Source organism: Notamacropus eugenii, chromosome 4 (assembly GCF_028372415.1).
Source record: "Notamacropus eugenii isolate mMacEug1 chromosome 4, mMacEug1.pri_v2, whole genome shotgun sequence".
Lineage (NCBI taxonomy): Eukaryota > Metazoa > Chordata > Mammalia > Diprotodontia > Macropodidae > Notamacropus > Notamacropus eugenii.
In genome coordinates, this window is record NC_092875.1 from 51,317,879 (window position 1) to 51,337,427 (window position 19,549).

Genomic DNA, 19,549 nt, shown 5'->3' on the forward strand with positions numbered 1-19,549 from the left:
CAACTACATTTAGGAGGTTTGGAACAGGAATTAATGATCCAGAGAAGGGATAGTCAGAAAGGCAAGACAATGTTGTGGAAGAGATTTGTGTCCAGGTACAGGTTGATGACTTCTAGTCTGACCTCTAGTTGCAGGTCTCTTCCAACCCTGAGATTCTGTGATTCTATCAGGAGAAGCAGGAGAGGGGTCTGGGAAAAAAACAAAGTGGGGAGAAAGTGTCCAGGAACAGTGCCCCTGGTCCTCATTCATTCATTTATTCTAGGCTTTATTTGAAGCCCCAAACCTGCCTCCTGTTCATTTCTTCCCATTTCCACCTTCCTTCCACAACAGCCCTTTCAATAGTAAGGACAGCCATCTTGTCCCCCAAGATTTCTCTTTCTGGACTGAACACCCATCATTGCTTTAACCTTAGATGATGTGCTGTCTGATCTCGTCACCATTCTGGTCACCATCCTCTTAACCCAGTCTAGCTTATCTATGATCCTTCCTAAAGCATCGTACCTCAGCTGAACAAAATGCTCCCATCTTATGACCATGCCAAGAAGAAGAGTTCGTCTCTGTGCTCGTAAGGTCCATTGTCGCTCCCTGCTGCCCAGCATTAACAAGCCTTCTGCCAGATCTCTGCTGAAGCATTTGGGTCGATGAGTTAGTTCCATGTCCATTTGCCTCAGTGTCCTTTAGACAGGAATCATTCCTGTTTGCATACTGGAAATGTCATTCCTAGGGGCTCCCCCATTTCTTTCAGGTCAATTTCCCTTGTAGCGTTTGAGGCTAGTTCTTCGCTGACCTCTTGGAAAGCCACTTTCCCCAAGTCTAGGCCACATTTATTCGACTTATCCCCTTGTTCCTTCTCAGTCATAAATTGCAAGCTGGAACAGGTTCGGCTCTTTTGCAACTGGTTCATCTCGTTAGGTCAGTCAGGTCCTTTAGAGCATTTCCTTTATTTTTTTGAAGAATGAAATTATCATTAGGGCAAGTGAAGGATTTGTCAGCTGCTCTGCTCCTTTGGCAAAGCTCCCCCCGTTACCTCATCTCTGGGGCACATGTGTGATGTGTTTCCTGAGTTCCTGGGCAGTGGGGCCCATGACAATACTGCTTTCTTGTCTCTCCTTTGATCCTCACCCAACTATTCTTTACCCTGTTTCCCTGTCTCCTGAATTTCCTCACACTGAGCTCATCTTCTTAAAATAAACTGCTATTTCAACACCACTTTTAATTTGTTTTTTAGTTCTTCTTTTGAATAAGTGATTAGCCAGGTAGCACAGTGGAGAGAATGTGGACTGTGGTTCAGGAAGACCTGAACTTGAGTCCTGCCTCAGACACGCCCTAACTGTGTGACCCTGGACAAGTTGCTTACCTCCCTTCACCTCAGTTTCCTCATCCGTAAAATGGGGACAATAATAGCACCTCCTTCACAGAGTTGTGAAGATCATTCAAATCAGTTAACACACATAAAGTCCCTTTCAAACCATAAAGTGCCGTAGAAATGCTAGCTATGATGACCTCCAGTAAGCACATTCTGGCTTCAGAAGCATCTCCATGGTGCTCAGTAACCACAATAAGGCCCCAGGGTTTCCCTATAATAGTCTATCCCAGGATCCACCAGTGACCCCTATTTGTATCCTAGTGTCTGTCAGTAATATTTCAGTGTCCCCCAGAAATTTGCTTGGGTTGTCTTCCTGACAATGGGGAAAGGGGCAGAGCCCTACGAGGGTTGGGAGATGGGTACAAGCTAAGGGAGAAGCCAGATAGTTCTTCACCTGTGGTCTCCTCTTTCCTGGGGGATGGGGGGGGAACAGTGTGTGCTGGTTTTTTTTGTGACTTTGGTCAGGATTGGGATAGAGTATAAACTATATAAAATACGGAAAGAGGCTCATGTGGCAACTCTTCTGGAGTGTTAGTCTGCTTTTGGGTGGAGCAGAAGAGGCTAGTTGGGGTGCTGGCCATAGTGGAATTTTCCCTCACATTTCTGTGAAGCCCTGGGTTCTGGGTATTTTCCATGACTGACCTGGGGTGGATTGGAAGTGACTTCTTACCTCAGCTCTGTAGCAATCTCATCCTCTGTCCCTCTGTTCCTCTTGGGCCCCTGAGAGCTATGGATATCTAGAAGGAGCAGAGTTGGGAGTTTGAGTACCAGGGTTCCCTTTGCCTCCATTGCCCTGTGTTCTAGGAGAGTGAAATGTCTTAGGGTAATTTAGGATCTCAGAGCAGGCCCTCAACTGCTAGGACCAGTGGAGGGAGGGAAGAAGTGTGGGGTACCTTGAATTGCAGCTGAGACAGATCCACACATGTGCTGGTGTGTTGCCTCTGGTTTCTAGGGCTCATATTGGGCAGCCCCACCTGCTTCTTACTTTGCTTGGTCTTTGTCCTCACCCTCCCCGTCCACACACCCTGGGACCACTCCTCCAGCTATGTGTCAGAGGTTTGAGAAGCCATGGGGGGCCAGCCCCAGCTTCCAGAGTCTTACCTGTCCTGTCCCCTGGACTCCCAGGGCCCCACAGGGCCACAACCAGGCCTCAGAGGCAGCCCCAGAGTCAGCCGCAGACATGGGCCAGAGTGAGTCTGAGCTGCCCCAGACCCCACCCCAGGTAGGTGGCTTTGTGGACTTAGGGGTTTGGGGGAACGAGGGCCAGGTGTTTACCATTCCCATCCTGGTTGTGAGGTGGCTCCTGGGCATGGGAAAAGGCTCAGGCCACCCTCCCCAGGATCTGTCCCTGCTCTGCCCTCCAGGATGCTGTGCTGACAGACATGCTACCCAATATCAAGCTGCTGGTGGAGGACCCCCTGCAGACCAGCCTGGTGAGTCTGGCAGCTCTGCCAAGTTGTATAGCTCCTAGCTGGCCCCAGTGGGAACTGCAACTTCCAGCATGTCTAGCTTCCTGCAGTCTGGCTTTGCTGGAGAGGATTTGAAGTCCTGGCTGCTTGAACTTTGGTGCAGGGGCCTGGAATCAAATGAATGGAAGTGCAGCGCAAGAAGGGTCCTTAGAGACCATCTCCTCCATCCCCTTCTTCTACAGAAGGGAAATAGAGTCATTAACGTTAGTGGGCAGCCAGTCAGGTTTCACAGAGCCTCCTTGGGGTGGCCCTTAGCCAACTACGCCACAGTTGAGATGGAAACCTCTGGGTACCACAGGTTCAGTTATTTTACGGGGGGATCCAGAGAGAGCAGGAATGGCCCCAGCTCTCAATGAGCTCAGTCTGGTAGGGAACAGCCCCGTGAGAGTAGGGGAAACCTCACTAATGCCATAAGGGGATGATAGGTGCTGAATTGTTCAGTGTTGAAGATCCTGTGGGCTGGGCTGATCAGGGAAGGCTCTGAGGTGGCAGGGCAGGGGGGGAGGGGGGGAGAATGATGGGGAAGGGAAAGGGTTGCATAAGTACCAGAGAGAAATTTTTCAAGGTGAAGGCTGTTGTGTGGATAAAAGTGTGGAGGTAGGGGAGAAAAGGGGGAGGGTTCCTGTTGGGCAAAGGTCTCTAAGATGCACTGTTTCATTCCTCCCCTGGAATCTTGCAGTGTGACTTACAGGTGGTGTTTCTCATTGCAGGTGATGGGAATGATGATTGGTGTGGGTGCTGCCGTGTTGCTTATGGCCACCCTCATCCTCGTGCTGGTCCGGAGGCTTCGCACAAAGAGTGAGACTGCCTCCCAGGGTTCTCTTGGGGCAGCAGGAGCAGGGGGGTGGGGCCCTCTGTTGGCATCTCCAGGGGGAAAGGAGCAGAGGGCATCTGTGTGGGAAGTGGGCTGGAGTTCTGAGAAGCCTTGGACTGAGCCTTTTGGATGGCCCATGGACCTCATAGAGGGAATGTGGGGTCACTGGGTCTGTGCTTGTACTTGCCAGAGATTCAAGCTCAGGAGACTCCCAAGTATCGATTCCGCAAGAGGGACAAGGTCCTTTTCTACGGACGCAAGATCATGCGCAAGGTCTGAGCCCTTCAGTCCGCCTGCTGCCCTCTTGTCTCTTTCCCACCCTCCTTCTTTGTTTTCTCTTCCTTCCTGCTGGCCTGGCCTGGTGGGAGGGCCCACAGACTCTTGGGGCCTGCTGATGGCCCCCTTCCCTGCTTCAGGTTTCCCAGTCCACCTCGTCCCTGGTGGACACCACAATCTCCACAGCCTCACGGCCCCGAATGAAGAAGAAACTCAAGATGTTGAACATTGCCAAGAAGTAAGGACTGCCCCAGTCCCCTTGAGCCCAGGACTCCTGGGGCCGGGTCAGGGGGCTGTTTGGTCTATCACTGCTCAACACATAATGCCCACACCCCCAGGATCCTTCGAATACAAAAAGAGACACCAACCCTACAGCGAAAAGAACCTCCTCCAGCTGTGTTGGAGGCCGACCTCACAGAGTTTGATGTGGCCAATTCTCACCTGCCCTCTGAGGTGCTCTACATGCTTAAGAACGTTCGGTGAGTGAGGTGCAGGGGTGGGTGGGGAGGTGGGTCTGCACTTAGATGTGGGATCTGTTCTGACGCCCCCTCCCCTCCACAGGGTGCTCGGCCACTTTGAGAAGCCACTGTTTCTGGAGCTCTGTCGCCACATGGTATTCCAGAGGCTGAGCCAGGGTGACTATGTGTTCCGGCCTGGCCAACCGGATGCCAGCATCTACGTGGTCCAGGATGGGCAGCTGGAGCTCTGTCTCCCAGGCCCTGTGAGCATAGCTGGTCAGAGGGCTGGCTGGGGACTGTGCAGCATCAGGCCAGAGTTGGGGAGATGACCAAGAGACAAGGGCAGTAGTGGTGGGATAGTGGCTATCAGTGCTTAGAGGGTCAGAGAAGTGGTGCCCAGAAATCAGGCACCTGCTATCAGGCTCAGTGGGTCAGGGGTCAAGGGTTGGCATTTGTAGGCTAACAGCTACCATTTTCCAGGATGGGAAGGAGTGTGTGGTGAAGGAGGTCTTCCCTGGGGACAGCGTCAACAGCCTCTTGAGCATCCTCGATGTCATCACGGTGAGTTTTGGGGGCTCCAAGGATAAGGAAGCTAAGCTGGAGGGGGTACCTATGTCCCTGACTCCATTGCCTTTCCCCCTCAGGGTCACCAGCGTCCATACAGGACGGTATCGGCCCGGGCTGCCCGTGACTGTACCGTGTTGCGGCTGCCGGTTGAAGCCTTCTCTGCTGTCTTTGCAAAGTACCCTGAGAGCCTTGTGAGAGTTGTGCAGGTCAGTTTCCCCCTCCCCAAAGCCACCTAGAGCCTGAAAGCCACTCCCTCCCTACTTTTGGGACCTTTATTGCCACCTTCTCAATCCTCTCTAAGAGCCCTGACCCTGGTTCTGTCACTTACCTGCAGATTATCATGGTCCGTCTGCAGCGAGTGACTTTCTTGGCTCTTCACAACTATCTGGGCCTGACCAATGAGCTCTTCAGTCATGTGAGTGTTGAGGGGGATGGGGGCAGTGGTGGGTGGGCTGAACTTGGGCAGGGGCTGTTTCTGAAAAAAGCATTTCCTCATATCCTCACCTGTTCTGTCCAGGAAATGCAGCCTCTGCGCCTGTTCCCGAGCCCTGGCCTCCCAACTCGAACTAGCCCTGTTAGAGGTCCCAAACGTGTCATTGGTGCCTCTACTGCTGAAGAACCCCGGGATCCTCCTGCCCGGCCCCTGGACCCTACTGGAGCCCCTCTTCCTGGTCCCCCAGGTTCCTTTCCAAATACTCCTCGCCTGAATTCCTGATGGGCACTCAGTATATCTTGTGTACTAGGCTGAGAGCCTTCTGTTCCCACCATGGCCTTTCTGATTGGATTTACAGTTTCCCTCCTACCCCTCTGCTCTTCCCCAGTAATGGCTAGGGGTCAACCCCAGCCTGTGTCCCAAGCTGGAAGGAATTAGTTGTGATGCCCTCACCCTGCCTGGTCCTTCCAGAACACTCCACCTGTTCTGGCCTTTACTTCCTCAGCACCCCAGACCTTGGTACAGAGAGGGTGGAGTTGCAGATGAGGGGCCATGAGGGCTGACCACTCCTCCTCCCCTCTACAGGGGATCCTGTGAAGCCCCCAGCCTCTCTGGAGCCCCCTCCTGCCCCCCTGCTGAGTAGGTGCATCTCCATGCCTGTAGACATCTCTGGTAAGGGTCAAGGAAAAGGGGAAAAGCTGGGCAGGGAGGGATCGGGGACTGACCCCAAGGCCTCCCTTTTTTCATCCCTTTACAGGGCTGCAGCGGGGTCCGCGTTCGGACTTTGACATGGCTTATGAGCGGGGTCGGATATCTGTGTCCCTTCAGGAGGAGAGCTCAGGGAGCCCACTACCCAGCATGCCCCGGGTGAGGCACTACCTTCATCGTTGCTCCAACCCTCCAAGCCCACCTGAGACTTTAAATTTTGGGCTAGGCAGTGAAGCCTTAGCGGGCTTCTCTGGGCACACAACTATGTTTGTGAGACTGCATTTGTGGAATGTTGTTGGGGGGAGGGAAGTGTGAGCTGGGGGCTCCCTGACTTCCTGGTTCCACCCAGTCGATGTCTCAGGAGCCTCGGGAACAGCCGGCGGGGGCCTGTGAGTACAGCTTCTGTGAGGATGAGTCAGCTGGAGGTGACTGCCCCTTTGGGCCCTATCAAGGCCGCCAGACCAGTAGCATCATTGAGGCAGCCAAACGGGAGCTGGCTAAGCTGATGAAGATTGAGGTAGGCAGGGACAGGGGAAAGAAGTGGGGAGGTTTGAAGGAAGGCTATGGGGCCCTCCTGAGAATCCTTCTGTCCTTCATTGTTCCCAGGACCCCACGCTGCTGAACAGCCGAGTGTTGCTGCACCATGCAAAGGCTGGCACAGTCATTGCCCGACAGGGTGACCAGGTGAGCCCTAGCCTTGCCAGCACCATCCCTCCTCCCATGACAGGACTATCCCTTGGTGATTTCTGTAGTGTTCTTCAGCTCCTTAGGCCCAGGTACCTGGGCTTGGCTCCCTTCCTCAGGGAGACAGGGAGGCCTCTGGTTTTTCCAGATGACTTTAGGAAGATAACAGTCAAGATGGCACATCCTCACTTCAGCCATGAGACCCTGTTCACAGTGGTTCCCACTCATCATCTCCCATGGTCCCTATTCCCTTCCCTTGTGCCCTGGCTCTGGCTCTAGTGTTGCTGCTGGTCCTGGCACTGGCCCGGGCACTGGCTCTGACACTGGCTCTAGTGTTGCTGCTGGCCCTGGCACCGGCCCAGGCACTGGCTCTGACACTGGCTCTAGTGTTGCTGCTGGCCCTGGCACTGGCCCAGGCACTGGCGCTGGCCCGGGTGCTGGCTCTGACTCTGGCTCTAGTGTTGCTGCTGATCTTGGCACTGGCCCAGGCACTGGCGCTGGCCTGGGTACTGGCTCAGGCACTGGACAGTCACCACTCTGCTGACCACTTAGGATCCAGCAGCTCACCTTCTTCATCATCAGGAAAACTACCCTTAGGTTCTGAAAAGTCATTGTTAATTCTTACTGGGAGACCACAGAAAAGCAAAATAAGCAAACAACACAAAAAGGGAGGGTTGTGCCTGAGGTCTTCCCGCTTTGCCACCTTTGCTAGTTGGCTCAGGCAGCCTGTCAGTGTGAGTGTGCCTTCAGTGGTGAGGACAGCCCACCCTCTGTGGGCACCCCTTTGTCTTGGACAGCTGAGTCATCCATGGGAACGTAGGAGCGGGGAGAGGATCCCTTTAGCGTCCTCCCTTCTGGATCAGGGCTTCTTGATCTGTTTTTTGCGTATCAGCAGTCTCAGAATGATGTTCATAAATACAGAAAATCAGGTACATAGGATTATGAGGGAAACCAAATGTGTTGAAATATATTTAAATATACTTTAAAAATTTAAATATTTAAAAAATAATTTAAAAAAATATTTAAAATATTTAAATTTAAATATTTAAAATATTTTTAAAAACGCGGGTTAGGATACCTTACCTAGATCCTTTGCTCTCCCGTGGATCCCAGGGAAGCAAGGGGATATGAACAGATCCGTCTTTGAAGCTGCGACCAACCTGCCAGCTCTTTAGCCAGAATCTTTCTGATAGTATCCTTTGCATGACTCCTCCTGCATGGTTCTTTGATAATATTCTGCACCCTGTTTGTGCTCAGCAGGCCCATTGTTCTCTTTGTCCTTTGGGTGACCCATGACTTTCATTCTTCTGTCATTGGTATTCTTTTCATGACTCAGCTGTCAGGCATCATTGGAAGAAGAATGCTGATGTTAAAAGGCAGGGCTTTATTTCAGAGAGAAGCTTGAAGCCTTTTAAAACCCTAACCAATTTCTACCCAGTTCTCTGGTGGGCCCGGTTCCACAGCTGTCCGAGATCTAGCCACCATTGGGCCCTCTCTATGGGTCATCCATCCACTGTACCTCACAGTCTTAACAGTGGGCATTCTCTCTTTACCCATCTGGGCTTTCTGGTGAGGAGAGTTAGGCTGAGCTCTTTCTTCTGAGTGATAGCAGGCCTCTGAAGGCAGGCACAGTGTTTTGAGGGCTTGATGCACTCAGCATGAGGACATCAGTACGGGCCAAAAAACTGATGGAGCAGCTACAAAGAAGAGTGACTGTCAGGGGCATTGACCATATGAACACCTGAACAGTCCCTTTCTCCTAAAAGCAAAACTGCTGATTGATTCTTAAATTGTCTTGCTGCTGCATTCAGAGGAAGTGGTGATGGGAGGTATTGTCCTCAATTTCATCTTGACCCACAGTGGGGAGGGTTGGCGAAGTGATTGGAACTTAGGAAGCAGGGACCCCACCATTTTAGAGTTCATATTAGATGGGGTGGGAGGTTGGGTGGGACATAGTCTCCCATGTCCCCTGAAATCTAGACAAATGGATTTCAGAGGAGTCAGTAAAGATAGGTCTCATCCCATGGTCTGAAGTACTAAAAGCAAAGTCTACCCTCAAGGGATGGGAGACTCTCAAGAAGGAAATTCTGATGACCTAATCATGAATTATCCTGTTGAAAAAGAAAAGGGAGAGATGAGTATCTCAAGGGAGCAGTGTATTTCTTCTGAGAGCTCCCTGCTGAGGCTGATTTTAAAATGAAGCAGATGAGAGTACATAACCAAGGCTAAATAGGCCGTGAAAGGGGGATTGTATAAAGAGTGTCAGGCTGAATGAACTCAAGTTTTCAGTATTTCAGCACCCCCCAGGGGTGGGGGGGCTTGGTTATATGCTTCAAGGGCAGGAAAAAGACAGGAAAGAGAGAAGCTTTTTGCTGAGGCTGGCTGAAGCAATGGGAGTGAATGCAGAATGGATATAACCTTTGTTAGCTATTTTACTTTAGTCTTCCCTATAAAGGAAAATGATCTAACTAGAAAGCACAGAAAATCATGGTTAAGGGGAGACTAAAGCCCAAGAGATGACTGAGTTTTGGAAACATCAACTTTATGCCCACATGTCAATCCTTGGCCGTAGAAACAGGAAGAAATTCAAATCTCGCCAGGCAGACAAGGATCTTATGAGCCTGCCCTCAGACCACTGCCTCAGTGGTCTTTTATGCAGTTGAGAAAAATCCACTTTCTCTCCCTTGCTATTGAAAAAGAAAGAAAAAAAAACAAACCCATGTCACCAATAAGCACAGATTCCCCATTGGCTGTGTCCAGAAATGCTTGTCTTGTTCTGCACCTTGAGTACATCTGCTCTGTGAGGAAGTGAGTAATGTATTTCATCAAGAGTCCTCTGGAAACACAACCAGTCAGTGCATTGATCAGAGTTGTTTGGCCTCAAGTTGTTACTATAAAATTTGTTACTATAAAAATTGTTTTTCAGCTTCTGCTCCCTTCACCCTTCATCAGTTCATTCAGGTCTTCCCAGGTGTGTCTGAAACCATCCTCTTCGTCATTTCTTATACCATGATAGTATTCTATCATGTTCATGTATCAGTTTGTTCAGCCATTTCCTTGTTGATGGGCACAATCTCAGTTTCCAGTTCTTTACCATTGAAAAAAAGAGGTTCTATAAATATCTTGGCATATATGGGTCCTTTTCCCATTTCTTTTATCTCCTTGGAATCTAGATTGGGCAGTGGTACTGCCAGGACAAAGGCTATACAGTCACAACAAGCAGTTTTGCTAGCTCCATCTTAGTGACGTGTTCCTGATGCCAGTGTTTGAACTGAAAGGATTCTCTCTCTCTCTCTCTCTCTCTCTCTCTCTCTCTCTCTCTCTCTCTCTCTCTCTCTCTCTCTGTCTGTCTCTGTCTCTGTCTCTGTCTCTGTCTTTGTCTCTGTCTCTCTCTGTCTCTCTCTCTCTGTCTCTGTCTCTGTCTCTCTCTCTCTGTCTCTGTCTCTGTCTCTCTCCCTCTCCCTGTCTCTCTCTCCCTCTCTTTCTTCCTCTCTCTCTGCCTAATTCACATGGTTGTTATGAAGAAAATTTTTTGGAAATCTTAATGTGTTGTATATGAGTCATCACAGTGCAAGACAGAGCTAAGAGATGCCTTGCATGCCCACTGTACAGTGGGAGCAAAGTGAAGTTTTTTTGTAGACAGTCAGGGTTAAGTGACTTGCCCAGGGTCACACAACTAGTAAGTATCTGAGGCTGGGTTTGAATTGAGGTCCTCCTGACTCCAAAGCTGGTGCTCTAGCCACTGCACCTGAACTGAGAGAGGGATTCTGGATGCTGAAAACAGGGAATTTCTCAATTCAGGAAGTTCTCTCTGAACATTCCATCTGTGAAATTGTTCTTCCATAACTTCTTGGGCTGAGCTCTGAGGTTGGGTAAGATCACCAAGGCTAGAGAAGCTTCTGCTGTTCTTCTAGGCTCAGTCTCAATGTCTCTCATGGGGACAGTAGTGGCTGAGAATGTGCCACAGTTGGGCAGCACTTGAGTCTTTCTGCTGTCCTGGTCTCTACGTGACTGAGTCTGTTTTGTAGATGGTGATTGTAGAGTGATTGTGTGGCTTTAGCCAAGTGAATGTGTACTTACTTTATCAGGATGAGTTGACTTGGGCAGTTCCTCCTATTAGGTGTGTCGTGGAGGGAAAACGGTGGGTTCCAGAAACTACTGGGCAATGAGCTTTGATCTCCAGGAATAATTCTAAGATAGGTAATTAAACTGGTGAGTTGTGATCACTTAGAAAAGGAAATAACAATTTCTGAGAGTCACCATGGGTTCATCTAGAGCCAGTTATGCCACACTAACCTCATTTCCCTTTTTGGGCAGGGTTACTAAACTGGTAGAGCAGAGGATTGTTGATATCATTCACATATTTGTGTTACAGCAGAAGGTTTTATAATGTTTCCCATGATATTCTTGTGCACTAAATGAGTAGCTATGATTAGGGAGAATGTTCAAAGGTTGTTGAATTACTGGACCAAAAATGTTAATTAATAGATCAGTTCCAGTTTGGAGGGAAGTCCTTAGTGGTGGCCACAGGACTCTCTCCTACGCCCTTGGGACATTTTTATTGGTGACTCAGACGAAGGTTTAGCTGGCATGCTTAACAGATTTGACAGATTGAAAGTTGGTAGGGATATAGGTATAGTGCAAGGGTGAAGAACTTGAGGTCTAGGGGCCACATGTGGCCATCAAGGTCCTCAAGTGCAGCCCTTTGAATCCAAACTTCACAGAACAAATCACTTTAATAAAAAGATTTCTTCTGTAAAAGTTGAACTCGGTCCAAAGACCACACCCAAGGATCCAGAGGACCACATGTGGCCTCGAGGCTGCAGGTTCCCCACCCCTGGTATAGCGAATAAAATGCTAGATTGGAGACAGGAAGACTTGAGTTCAGATCCTGCTTCTGATACTGTCTCTGTGGCCCTGGGAGAATTACAACCTTCTCAGCCTCTTTATGTATAGAAAGAAGGCAATGTTACCTAGAATGCCCATGTCACAGGTTGTTACAAGCTTTATGAGATAAAGGGCATGTAAAGTGCTTTAAAAACTGGAAAGATCTCCATAAATGTAGCTTATTAGCTTATTAGATGACAGGATTGAGAGCTTGACAACTAAAAAGACAGACCAAATTTCAAACCAGACTTTGATCATGTGAAATGGAATTTGTTGTTTGATCACGTCTGACTCTGTGACTCCACGGACAACAGACAGCATGCCAGGCCCTTCTGTCCTTAGCTGTCTCTCCAAGTCTGTCCACACTCATGTCTGTTCCCTCCATGGCACTATCCATCTCACCCTCTGCCATCCCCTTCTCCTTTTGAATAGGGATTAATATAAAATCTTTGCGTTTGGTCAAAAAAGGCCTGTTTTGCCTAATTGTCTAAATATAGGACAAGAGAGACTTGATGAGTCCCTTCATGTGAAAAATATGTAGAACTTTTGTTTCATTCTTAACCTAAGACTTTTAGTGGGTCATTAGTCACCAGTTATGTGACAGCTAAAAAGCTAATGTGATTTTAGGCTGCATTTCTGCAGGAGTCTGGGGTAAAACAAGGGTGGGGATAGTGTCATCAAGCTCTGCCCTGCTTGGATCCTAGTTGGAGCATTGAATTACATTCTAGGAACTACATTTAGGAAAGGTGTTGGGAAGCTGGGCAGTGAGATTGGTGGGAGGGGGATTCAGATTCTTGGCCTAGGGATGAAAAGACTGTATTGGATTTGAAGACTATAGCTGTCTTCTCAAATCTGAAGGATTTCCATGTAGGAGAAGAATGGAATTTGTCTGTATCACTCAGAAGTAGGGAAATGTTACAGGAAAACAGATATCTGTATGTTATCTTATTTACTCCTCACACCTCTGTGCGGTAAGTACTACAGGTAGAATTATGCCCATTTTGTAGATGAGGAGATCAGTTTAAAGGAGGTAATTGAGTTGCCCATGTCACACTGCCAGTGCAAGAGGCGGGATTCAAACCTGGGTCTTTCCTGACTCATTGTCTTGAGTTCTTTCCATTACATCATTCCGCCTTTCACATGAGAATAAGTTTCCCAATAATTAGAGCTGTCCTGTAGTGGAATAAACTGCCTTGGGTCCTGGCAGGCTTCTTGGTTGGCCCTCTCAGTGTTCAGGCAGGTGGGCATCTGTTTGTTCTCTCCTACCGGGAAGAATTGGTAGGAGGAGCCCACTGTCCCTTCCATGGTGCTGAAGACCTCACAGGAGTCTTGTTGGGGCTTCAGCAGTCCTCAACATAAGCCATGGGAACAAGTATAACCAGCAGAGGAAATGTCATCAAGTGGCCAAACATGGAATTCTGCTTTCCCTGTTAGTGCTCTTTGAATCTGGTCTCTAGCAGCTTGGGCCCCATCCTGACCTCCCCTTGGCCTCTTGTCAGCCCTTCTTGGCTCTAGCCCCAGTGATGGCCAGCTCCTATCAATCCCTGCCTCTGACCCTTAGCCAGCAGCCCCTAGTTGCTTGGACCCAGGTCTCCCCACTGCTTTCAGCTGTGTTGGCATTTACTAGGCATCTGTCTTCACCTTAGGATCATTCAGTCGAAGACTAGGGAGGGACTTGAGAGGTTTGCTAGCTCATCCCCTTCATTTTACAGGTGTTGAAACTGGGGCCTGGAGAGGCTGAAGAACTCACCTGAGGTCACATAGGCAGCAGGTGGTCGAAGTAGGATTTGAACCCAGGTCCTTTAGCTTCAGAAACACTCTTTTCACTGTCCCCCTAAGGGACACTAGTGTTCTCCAGCCTTATTGGTTTTAGGCTGCCTTCATTGACTTTGAAGGAGACTCTCCATCACCTCTCCCTGTACTTCTGCCAGTGGCTAAGTGTGTGTGTGGGGGGGTAGAATACTGACCTCTGAGTCAGGAAAATCACAATTTGAATCCTGCTACAGACACTTACTAGTTGTGTGACTCCCTTAGCCTCAGTTTCCCCATCTCTAAAAGGGACATAGTCATACTTACTTTACATTGTTGTTGTGAGGTTCAGATGAAGTTATATATGTAGAGTGTTTTTGAACATGTAAGTACTAGGTACTATTATTTAATATTATTAATATTCCTAACCTAAGCAAAACCTATGCTATATGCTTTCTGGTTTTTCTTTCTGGTGCAAGCATAGTTCATTTCTGTGTCCTGGTTCTTTTTAAAAATTTATTCTCACTCATTTTCCGGTTCTTAGGACTAATTCTTCTTGCTTTGTCAGCAGGAAGGTGACCTAGAGCCAGCTTCAAGTAGCCCCACCAAGAGGGCTGCCATCTTGTGTCTCACCAGGAGATCTGGTTTACTTCTAGCTTTTCACCTGGTCTTGTCCCCAGTCCAAAAAGATGGACCTTTCTTTCTGTTGTAGACCTGATATCTTCCTTATTCCCATCTTTTCCTAGCAGCCGATGTTTTGTTTTGAGGGAGATTTGATGGACACAGCTAGGTCTTAAGAGCAGATTTTTAGAATTGGAAGGAACTTAAGGTATCATCCATTCTAATCCTCTCATTTTACAAATGAGAACACTGAGGCCTAGAGAGGTGAAGAAATTTGTTCTAGTAGAACTGCGTTTTGACCCTGGGCCCCCTGACTTCAGATTTACATCCAGCTGCCTCTCCCTTCTCTGTGGTCATGGCCACGAAGCTGCACCCTCATTCCCAAATGTCAGTGGCCATTTTAGCCTGAGGGCCTTTCAGAGTCCTGTTGAAGCTGCCCCCTGCCCCCAACCCTGCCAAAGGCAGGCGGCTTTCCGACCTTTCACTCCTTGTTCCCCTCTCTTCTGGCCCTACCCCTAGGATGTGAGCCTACACTTTGTGCTCTGGGGCTGTTTGCACGTGTACCAGCGCATGATTGACAAGGCAGAGGACGTGTGTCTGTTTGTAGCCCAGCCTGGAGAGCTGGTGGGTCAGCTGGCCGTGCTGACAGGGGAGCCGCTCATCTTCACCCTGCGGGCGCAGCGGGACTGCACTTTCCTGCGTATTTCCAAGTCGGGATTCTATGAGTGCGTATGGACACCCAGGCTGGCCAAGCAGGAATGGGGGAGTCTTCAGGGAGAGTTGAGGAGGGACCAGCAAGGTCTCCATGTTGCCCTGTTTCCTCTTCCCATCCCAGGATCATGCGAGAGCAGCCAAGTGTGGTCCTGAGTGCTGCCCACACTGTGGCTGCCCGCATGTCACCATTTGTACGCCAGATGGACTTTGCAATTGACTGGACATCTGTGGAGGCTGGACGCGCTCTATATAGGTAATGGGACTGAAACCCTGCACACTTAAACCTAGATTTCCTCTTGCCCTGTGACCCACTTCCCCATCCACATTCCCTCTAATTAGAGGCCCCAAACCCTGGAATCCTTCAACTTGGATCTCCCAGTTCCTAGTTTCAGGCTATTAGCCCAACGTTTCCCAAAGGTCCCTGTGATTGATGGTTCTTGGTGTGTCCCTCTCTCCCTCCCCCTTCATGAATCCCTGGGGCCTATGTTCTCCCAGCCCCACCCTGGTTATATTATTGAAGTTCTCTGGGGGAGAATCAGCCACTTTCTAATCTTCCTCCTCCCCCTCTCCCCCGCCCCATGTCCCTATCCTCCAGACAGGGTGACCGCTCAGACTGTACCTACATTGTACTCAATGGGCGCCTGCGCTCTGTTATCCAGCGGGGCAGTGGCAAGAAGGAATTGGTCGGGGAATATGGCCGTGGGGATCTTATCGGGGTGGTGAGCTATCTGTCCCAGACCCAGCCCTGCCTAATCCTGGCTCTGGATTTTCTTATCCCTAATCCCCATCTTGTCCCTGAGCTTCCTCCAGCTTTAACTTCCCAGCTTAGCTTACCTCTTCTAGTTCCCTAACCTCTTGCTAATGCTTAGGCCCTGCCTATAGTGATCTGCCCATGCACCCTCCAGTCTTGTGCCCACTGGGGAGCTGACTGCTTACTCCCCTGTCCTGTTGGACTTAGGTGGAGGCACTGACCCGGCAGCCCCGGGCCACCACAGTGCATGCAGTTCGGGACACGGAGCTTGCCAAGTTGCCTGAGGGGACCCTGAGCCATATTAAGAGGAGGTACCCACAGGTATGGGGTCTCTGGGGAGGGCCCTGGGAGTAGGGAATGGGGATTCCAGGGATCCCTCAGGGTGGAGGATGGGGCCTTTGGGGTGTTAGTTATGAGGTGGAGAATTGGGCTTCTCAGATGATCTGGGCTCCAGGCTCCTCACAGGTATGTGGCATCCTATAGTGAGTTGCTCAAGGTTAGAGAGGATGTGGGCTTGGGGATTCTTTTGCCTAATATGACTTCTGGTGCACAACACTTACAGGTTGTGACCCGGCTGATCCACCTGCTGAGCCAGAAGATCTTGGGTAATCTGCAGCAGCTGCAAGGACCTTTCCCAGGTAAGGGGTGAAGCCTGGGTACCCTGGGGCAGGCTGGGTGTGGAGGAGTAGGATTGGGCTACGGTATGAGGTTCAGCTTGTGCACGTCCTAGGAACCCTCCTTGGCCTCTACCCAGCCCATGTGCTGCTGATCCTCTCTGCAGTCCTGGGTCAGACAGCCCTGGGCCCCCTTCCCTCACTTCGCTTGGTCCCAGGCCTGGCCTGTTTGCTTCACTTGCCTTCATTGCTGCGGAGATGTCATCTCCCTGCTCCTCCCTTCCATTCTCTTTGTTCCTTCCCTGGAGCAGCCACTGGTTGCAGTTTTTTAGCATGGGGTAGGGGCAGGAGGGACCAGACACACAATTCCACAAGACCACTCTGATGCCTTTTAAATTGTCAAGGAGCACAGCCCCAGCAACATCCTCTTTCCCATCTCAGTGGCTATGTCTGCCTGCCCTGCCACTCTTCAAAGTTCCCCAGCCTTCCTCTTTCTAAAGGGGCTCTCTCTCATCCTTTTCTATGTTTCCTTTTGCCCCTGGCCTCCCAGGGAGATTGAGGATCTCCTTAGGTACTCTCAGTAGCCTTTGGGGGTTTCAGAGACCTAAAAATCACAGAATTGTAGAATCTCGGATGCCATTCAGTTTAGCCCATCCCTAACCACAGACATCTGTTACAACACTGGCTAGAAATGGTCATCTCACCTCACTTTGAAGACTTCCACTAAGGGGGAAACTGACTGCCAGAGACAGCCTTTGAGAGTGTATAATAGCTCTAATTATTAGAAGGAAGTAATAGAGTTGGACAGCTGGGTGGTGCAGTAGATAGAGCACTGGGGCTAGGAGTCAGGAAGACTCATCTTCATGAGTTCAAATCTGGCTGTGCGACCCTGGGCAAGTCACTTAATTCTGTTGGCCTCAGTTTCCTCATCTGCAAAATGAGCTGGAAGAGAAAATGGCAAACCACTCCAGTATCTTTGTCAAGAAAACCCCAAATGGAGTCAGAGAGTCAGACAGAATTGAAACAACTGAATAGCAAGCAATAGAGTCCCCCAGGAAAGCCCAGGCTCAGGTCTGTGAAGAAGGCACACATCTTCCCCACCCAAGGTGGTTATTTCTGTATTTAAAAAAAATTAAATATATTTTATTTTTTTTCCCTAATTACACATTAAAACAATTTTTTAGCTTTTGTTTTTAAAGTTTTGAGTTCCAAATTATCTTTCCTTTCTTCCCTCCCCTTTCCTCTTCCTGAGACAGTAAGCAATCAGATGTAGGTTATACATGTGGAATCAGGTAAAACATTCCCGTATTAGTCATTTTGTACAGGAAGACTTAAATTTTTAAAAAAGGAAAGAAAGAAAATGAAAAATAGCTAACTTTAGTCTGTTTTCAGACAATATCAGTTCTTTCTCTGGAGGCAGAAAGTATGCTTCATCACTAGTGCTTTGGGATTGTCTTGGATCGTTGAATTGCAGAGAATAGCTAAGTCATTCTTAGTTCTAAATTGTACAACATTGCTGTTACTAGGTTAATCCCATTCTCCTGGTTCTGATCAATTCACTTTGAATTAGTTCATGTAAGTCTTCCCAGGTTTTTCTGAAATCATCGTGCTTGGCATTTCTTATAGCACGATAATATCCCATCACAGTCATATGCTATGGGCTTGTTTAGCCATTCCCTAATTGATAAGCATTTCTCTGATTTCCAGTTCTGAGCCATCACAAAAAGAACTGCTATAAATATTTTTGTACATGTAGGTCCTTTCCCTTTTTCTTTGAACTCTTTGGGATATAGCCCTAGCAGTGATAGTACTGGATCAAAGGGTATGCATAGTTTTATAGCCCTTTTGGCAAAGTTCCAGATTGTTCTCCAGTGTGGTTGGATCAGTTCACAACTCCACCAGCAGTGCACTAGTGTCCCAGTTTTCCCATATCCCCTCCAACATGCAGCATTTTACTTTTTTTGTCATATTAGCCTATCTGATAGGTGTGAGATGGTACTTCAGAGTTTTAATTTGCATTTCTCTGTCAGTGGTGATTTAGAGCATTTTTTCATCTGACTATAGATAGTTTTGATTTCTTCATCTGAAAATTGCCTATTCATATCCCTTGATCATTTATCAATTGGGAAATGACTAGCATTTTTATAAATTAGATTCAGTTCTTTGTAGATTTGAGAAACGAGGCCTTTATCAGAGATACTTGTTGCAAATCTCCCCCGCCCGCAGTTTTCTGCTTTCCTTTTAATTTTGGTTGCATTGGTTTTATTTGTGCAAAACTTTTTAATGTTATATTTTGTAATGAGGTCTATGTTTCAGATTCTTCCTTTACCCATAGATCTGACAAATAGACTCTTCCATGTGTTCCTAATTTGCTTATGGTATCACCCTTTGTGTGTAAATTAGGTACTCATTTTGACCTTATTTTGGTATACGGTGTGAGATATTGGTCTATACCTAGTTTTCTGTCATGATGTTTTCTAGTTTTCCCAGCAGTTTTTGTCGCATAATGTGTTTTTGTTCCAAAAGTTTGGATCTTTGGGTTTATCATATACTAGATTACTGTGGTCATTTACTGTAATGTAATTTGTACCTAATCTACTCCATTGATCTACCACTCTCTTTCTTAGCCAGTACCAGATTGTTTTGATAATTACTGCTTTATAATAAAATTTTAGCTCTTGTATGGCTTCACCCCCTCCTCACATTTTTTTTCATTGAATATCTTGATATCCTTGACCTTTTGTTCTTCCAGATGAATTTTGTTATTTTCTCTAGCTCTGTAATTTATTGGTAGTTGACTGGTATGGCACTGAATAAATAGATTCATTTAGGTAGAATTGTCATGTTTATTATATTGATTTGGCCTACTCATGAACAATTAATATTTTTCCAGTTGTTTAGATTTGATTTTATTTGTGTGAAAAGTATTTTGTAATTGTGTTCATATAGTTTCTGGATTTGTCTTCACAGATAGACTCCCAAATATTTTGTATTGCCTACAGTTATTTTAAATGGAATTTCTCTTTCTATCTCTTGCTGCTGGACTTTGTTGGTGATATGTAGAAATGCTGATGATTTGTGTGGGTTTATTTTGTATCCTATAACTTTGCTATAGTCGTTAATTATTTCAATTAGTTTTTTAGTTGATTCTCTAGGATTCTCTAGCACATCGTCTGCAAAGAGGAATAGTTTTGTTTCCTTCTTATTTATCCTAATTCCTTCAATTTCTTTTTCTTATTCCTATGGCTAACATTTCTAGTACAATTTTGAATAATAGAGGTGATGATGGGTATCCTTGCTTCACCCCTGATTGTACTGGGAAGGCTTCTAACTTGTCCCCATTACAGATAATGCTTGTAGGTGGTTTTAGATACACATTGCTTATATTTTATGGTAAGCTCCATAAAATGCACTCTAATGGTTTCATAGGAATGGGTG

General features: G+C 47.9%; 1 protein-coding gene across 13 annotated transcripts in view; it reads left to right on the forward strand.

The window, feature by feature from the left end:
• PNPLA6 (patatin like domain 6, lysophospholipase) overlaps positions 1 to 19,549 on the forward strand; it is a 38,541-nt gene that overhangs the window by 3,117 nt on the left and 15,875 nt on the right. For 3 of the 13 annotated variants that reach the window (XM_072600849.1, XM_072600853.1, XM_072600852.1), the window contains exons 1-20: positions 2,344 to 2,588; positions 2,731 to 2,799; positions 3,546 to 3,633; positions 3,840 to 3,922; positions 4,066 to 4,163; positions 4,264 to 4,404; positions 4,487 to 4,646; positions 4,864 to 4,944; positions 5,028 to 5,156; positions 5,285 to 5,365; positions 5,468 to 5,630; positions 5,969 to 6,055; positions 6,141 to 6,250; positions 6,453 to 6,608; positions 6,698 to 6,775; positions 14,552 to 14,757; positions 14,868 to 14,999; positions 15,342 to 15,465; positions 15,705 to 15,818; positions 16,060 to 16,135. In XM_072600849.1, coding sequence (XP_072456950.1) covers positions 2,412 to 2,588; positions 2,731 to 2,799; positions 3,546 to 3,633; positions 3,840 to 3,922; positions 4,066 to 4,163; positions 4,264 to 4,404; positions 4,487 to 4,646; positions 4,864 to 4,944; positions 5,028 to 5,156; positions 5,285 to 5,365; positions 5,468 to 5,630; positions 5,969 to 6,055; positions 6,141 to 6,250; positions 6,453 to 6,608; positions 6,698 to 6,775; positions 14,552 to 14,757; positions 14,868 to 14,999; positions 15,342 to 15,465; positions 15,705 to 15,818; positions 16,060 to 16,135 — 2,353 coding nt within the window. In that variant the 5' untranslated portion in view covers positions 2,344 to 2,411. Of the gene's footprint in view, positions 1 to 2,318; positions 2,589 to 2,730; positions 2,800 to 3,545; positions 3,634 to 3,839; positions 3,923 to 4,065; positions 4,164 to 4,263; positions 4,405 to 4,486; positions 4,647 to 4,863; positions 4,945 to 5,027; positions 5,157 to 5,284; positions 5,366 to 5,467; positions 5,631 to 5,968; positions 6,056 to 6,140; positions 6,251 to 6,440; positions 6,609 to 6,697; positions 6,776 to 14,551; positions 14,758 to 14,867; positions 15,000 to 15,341; positions 15,466 to 15,704; positions 15,819 to 16,059; positions 16,136 to 19,549 lie in introns of those variants that run through there. The other 10 variants (XM_072600854.1, XM_072600856.1, XM_072600861.1 and 7 more) reach the window with 8 other exon arrangements.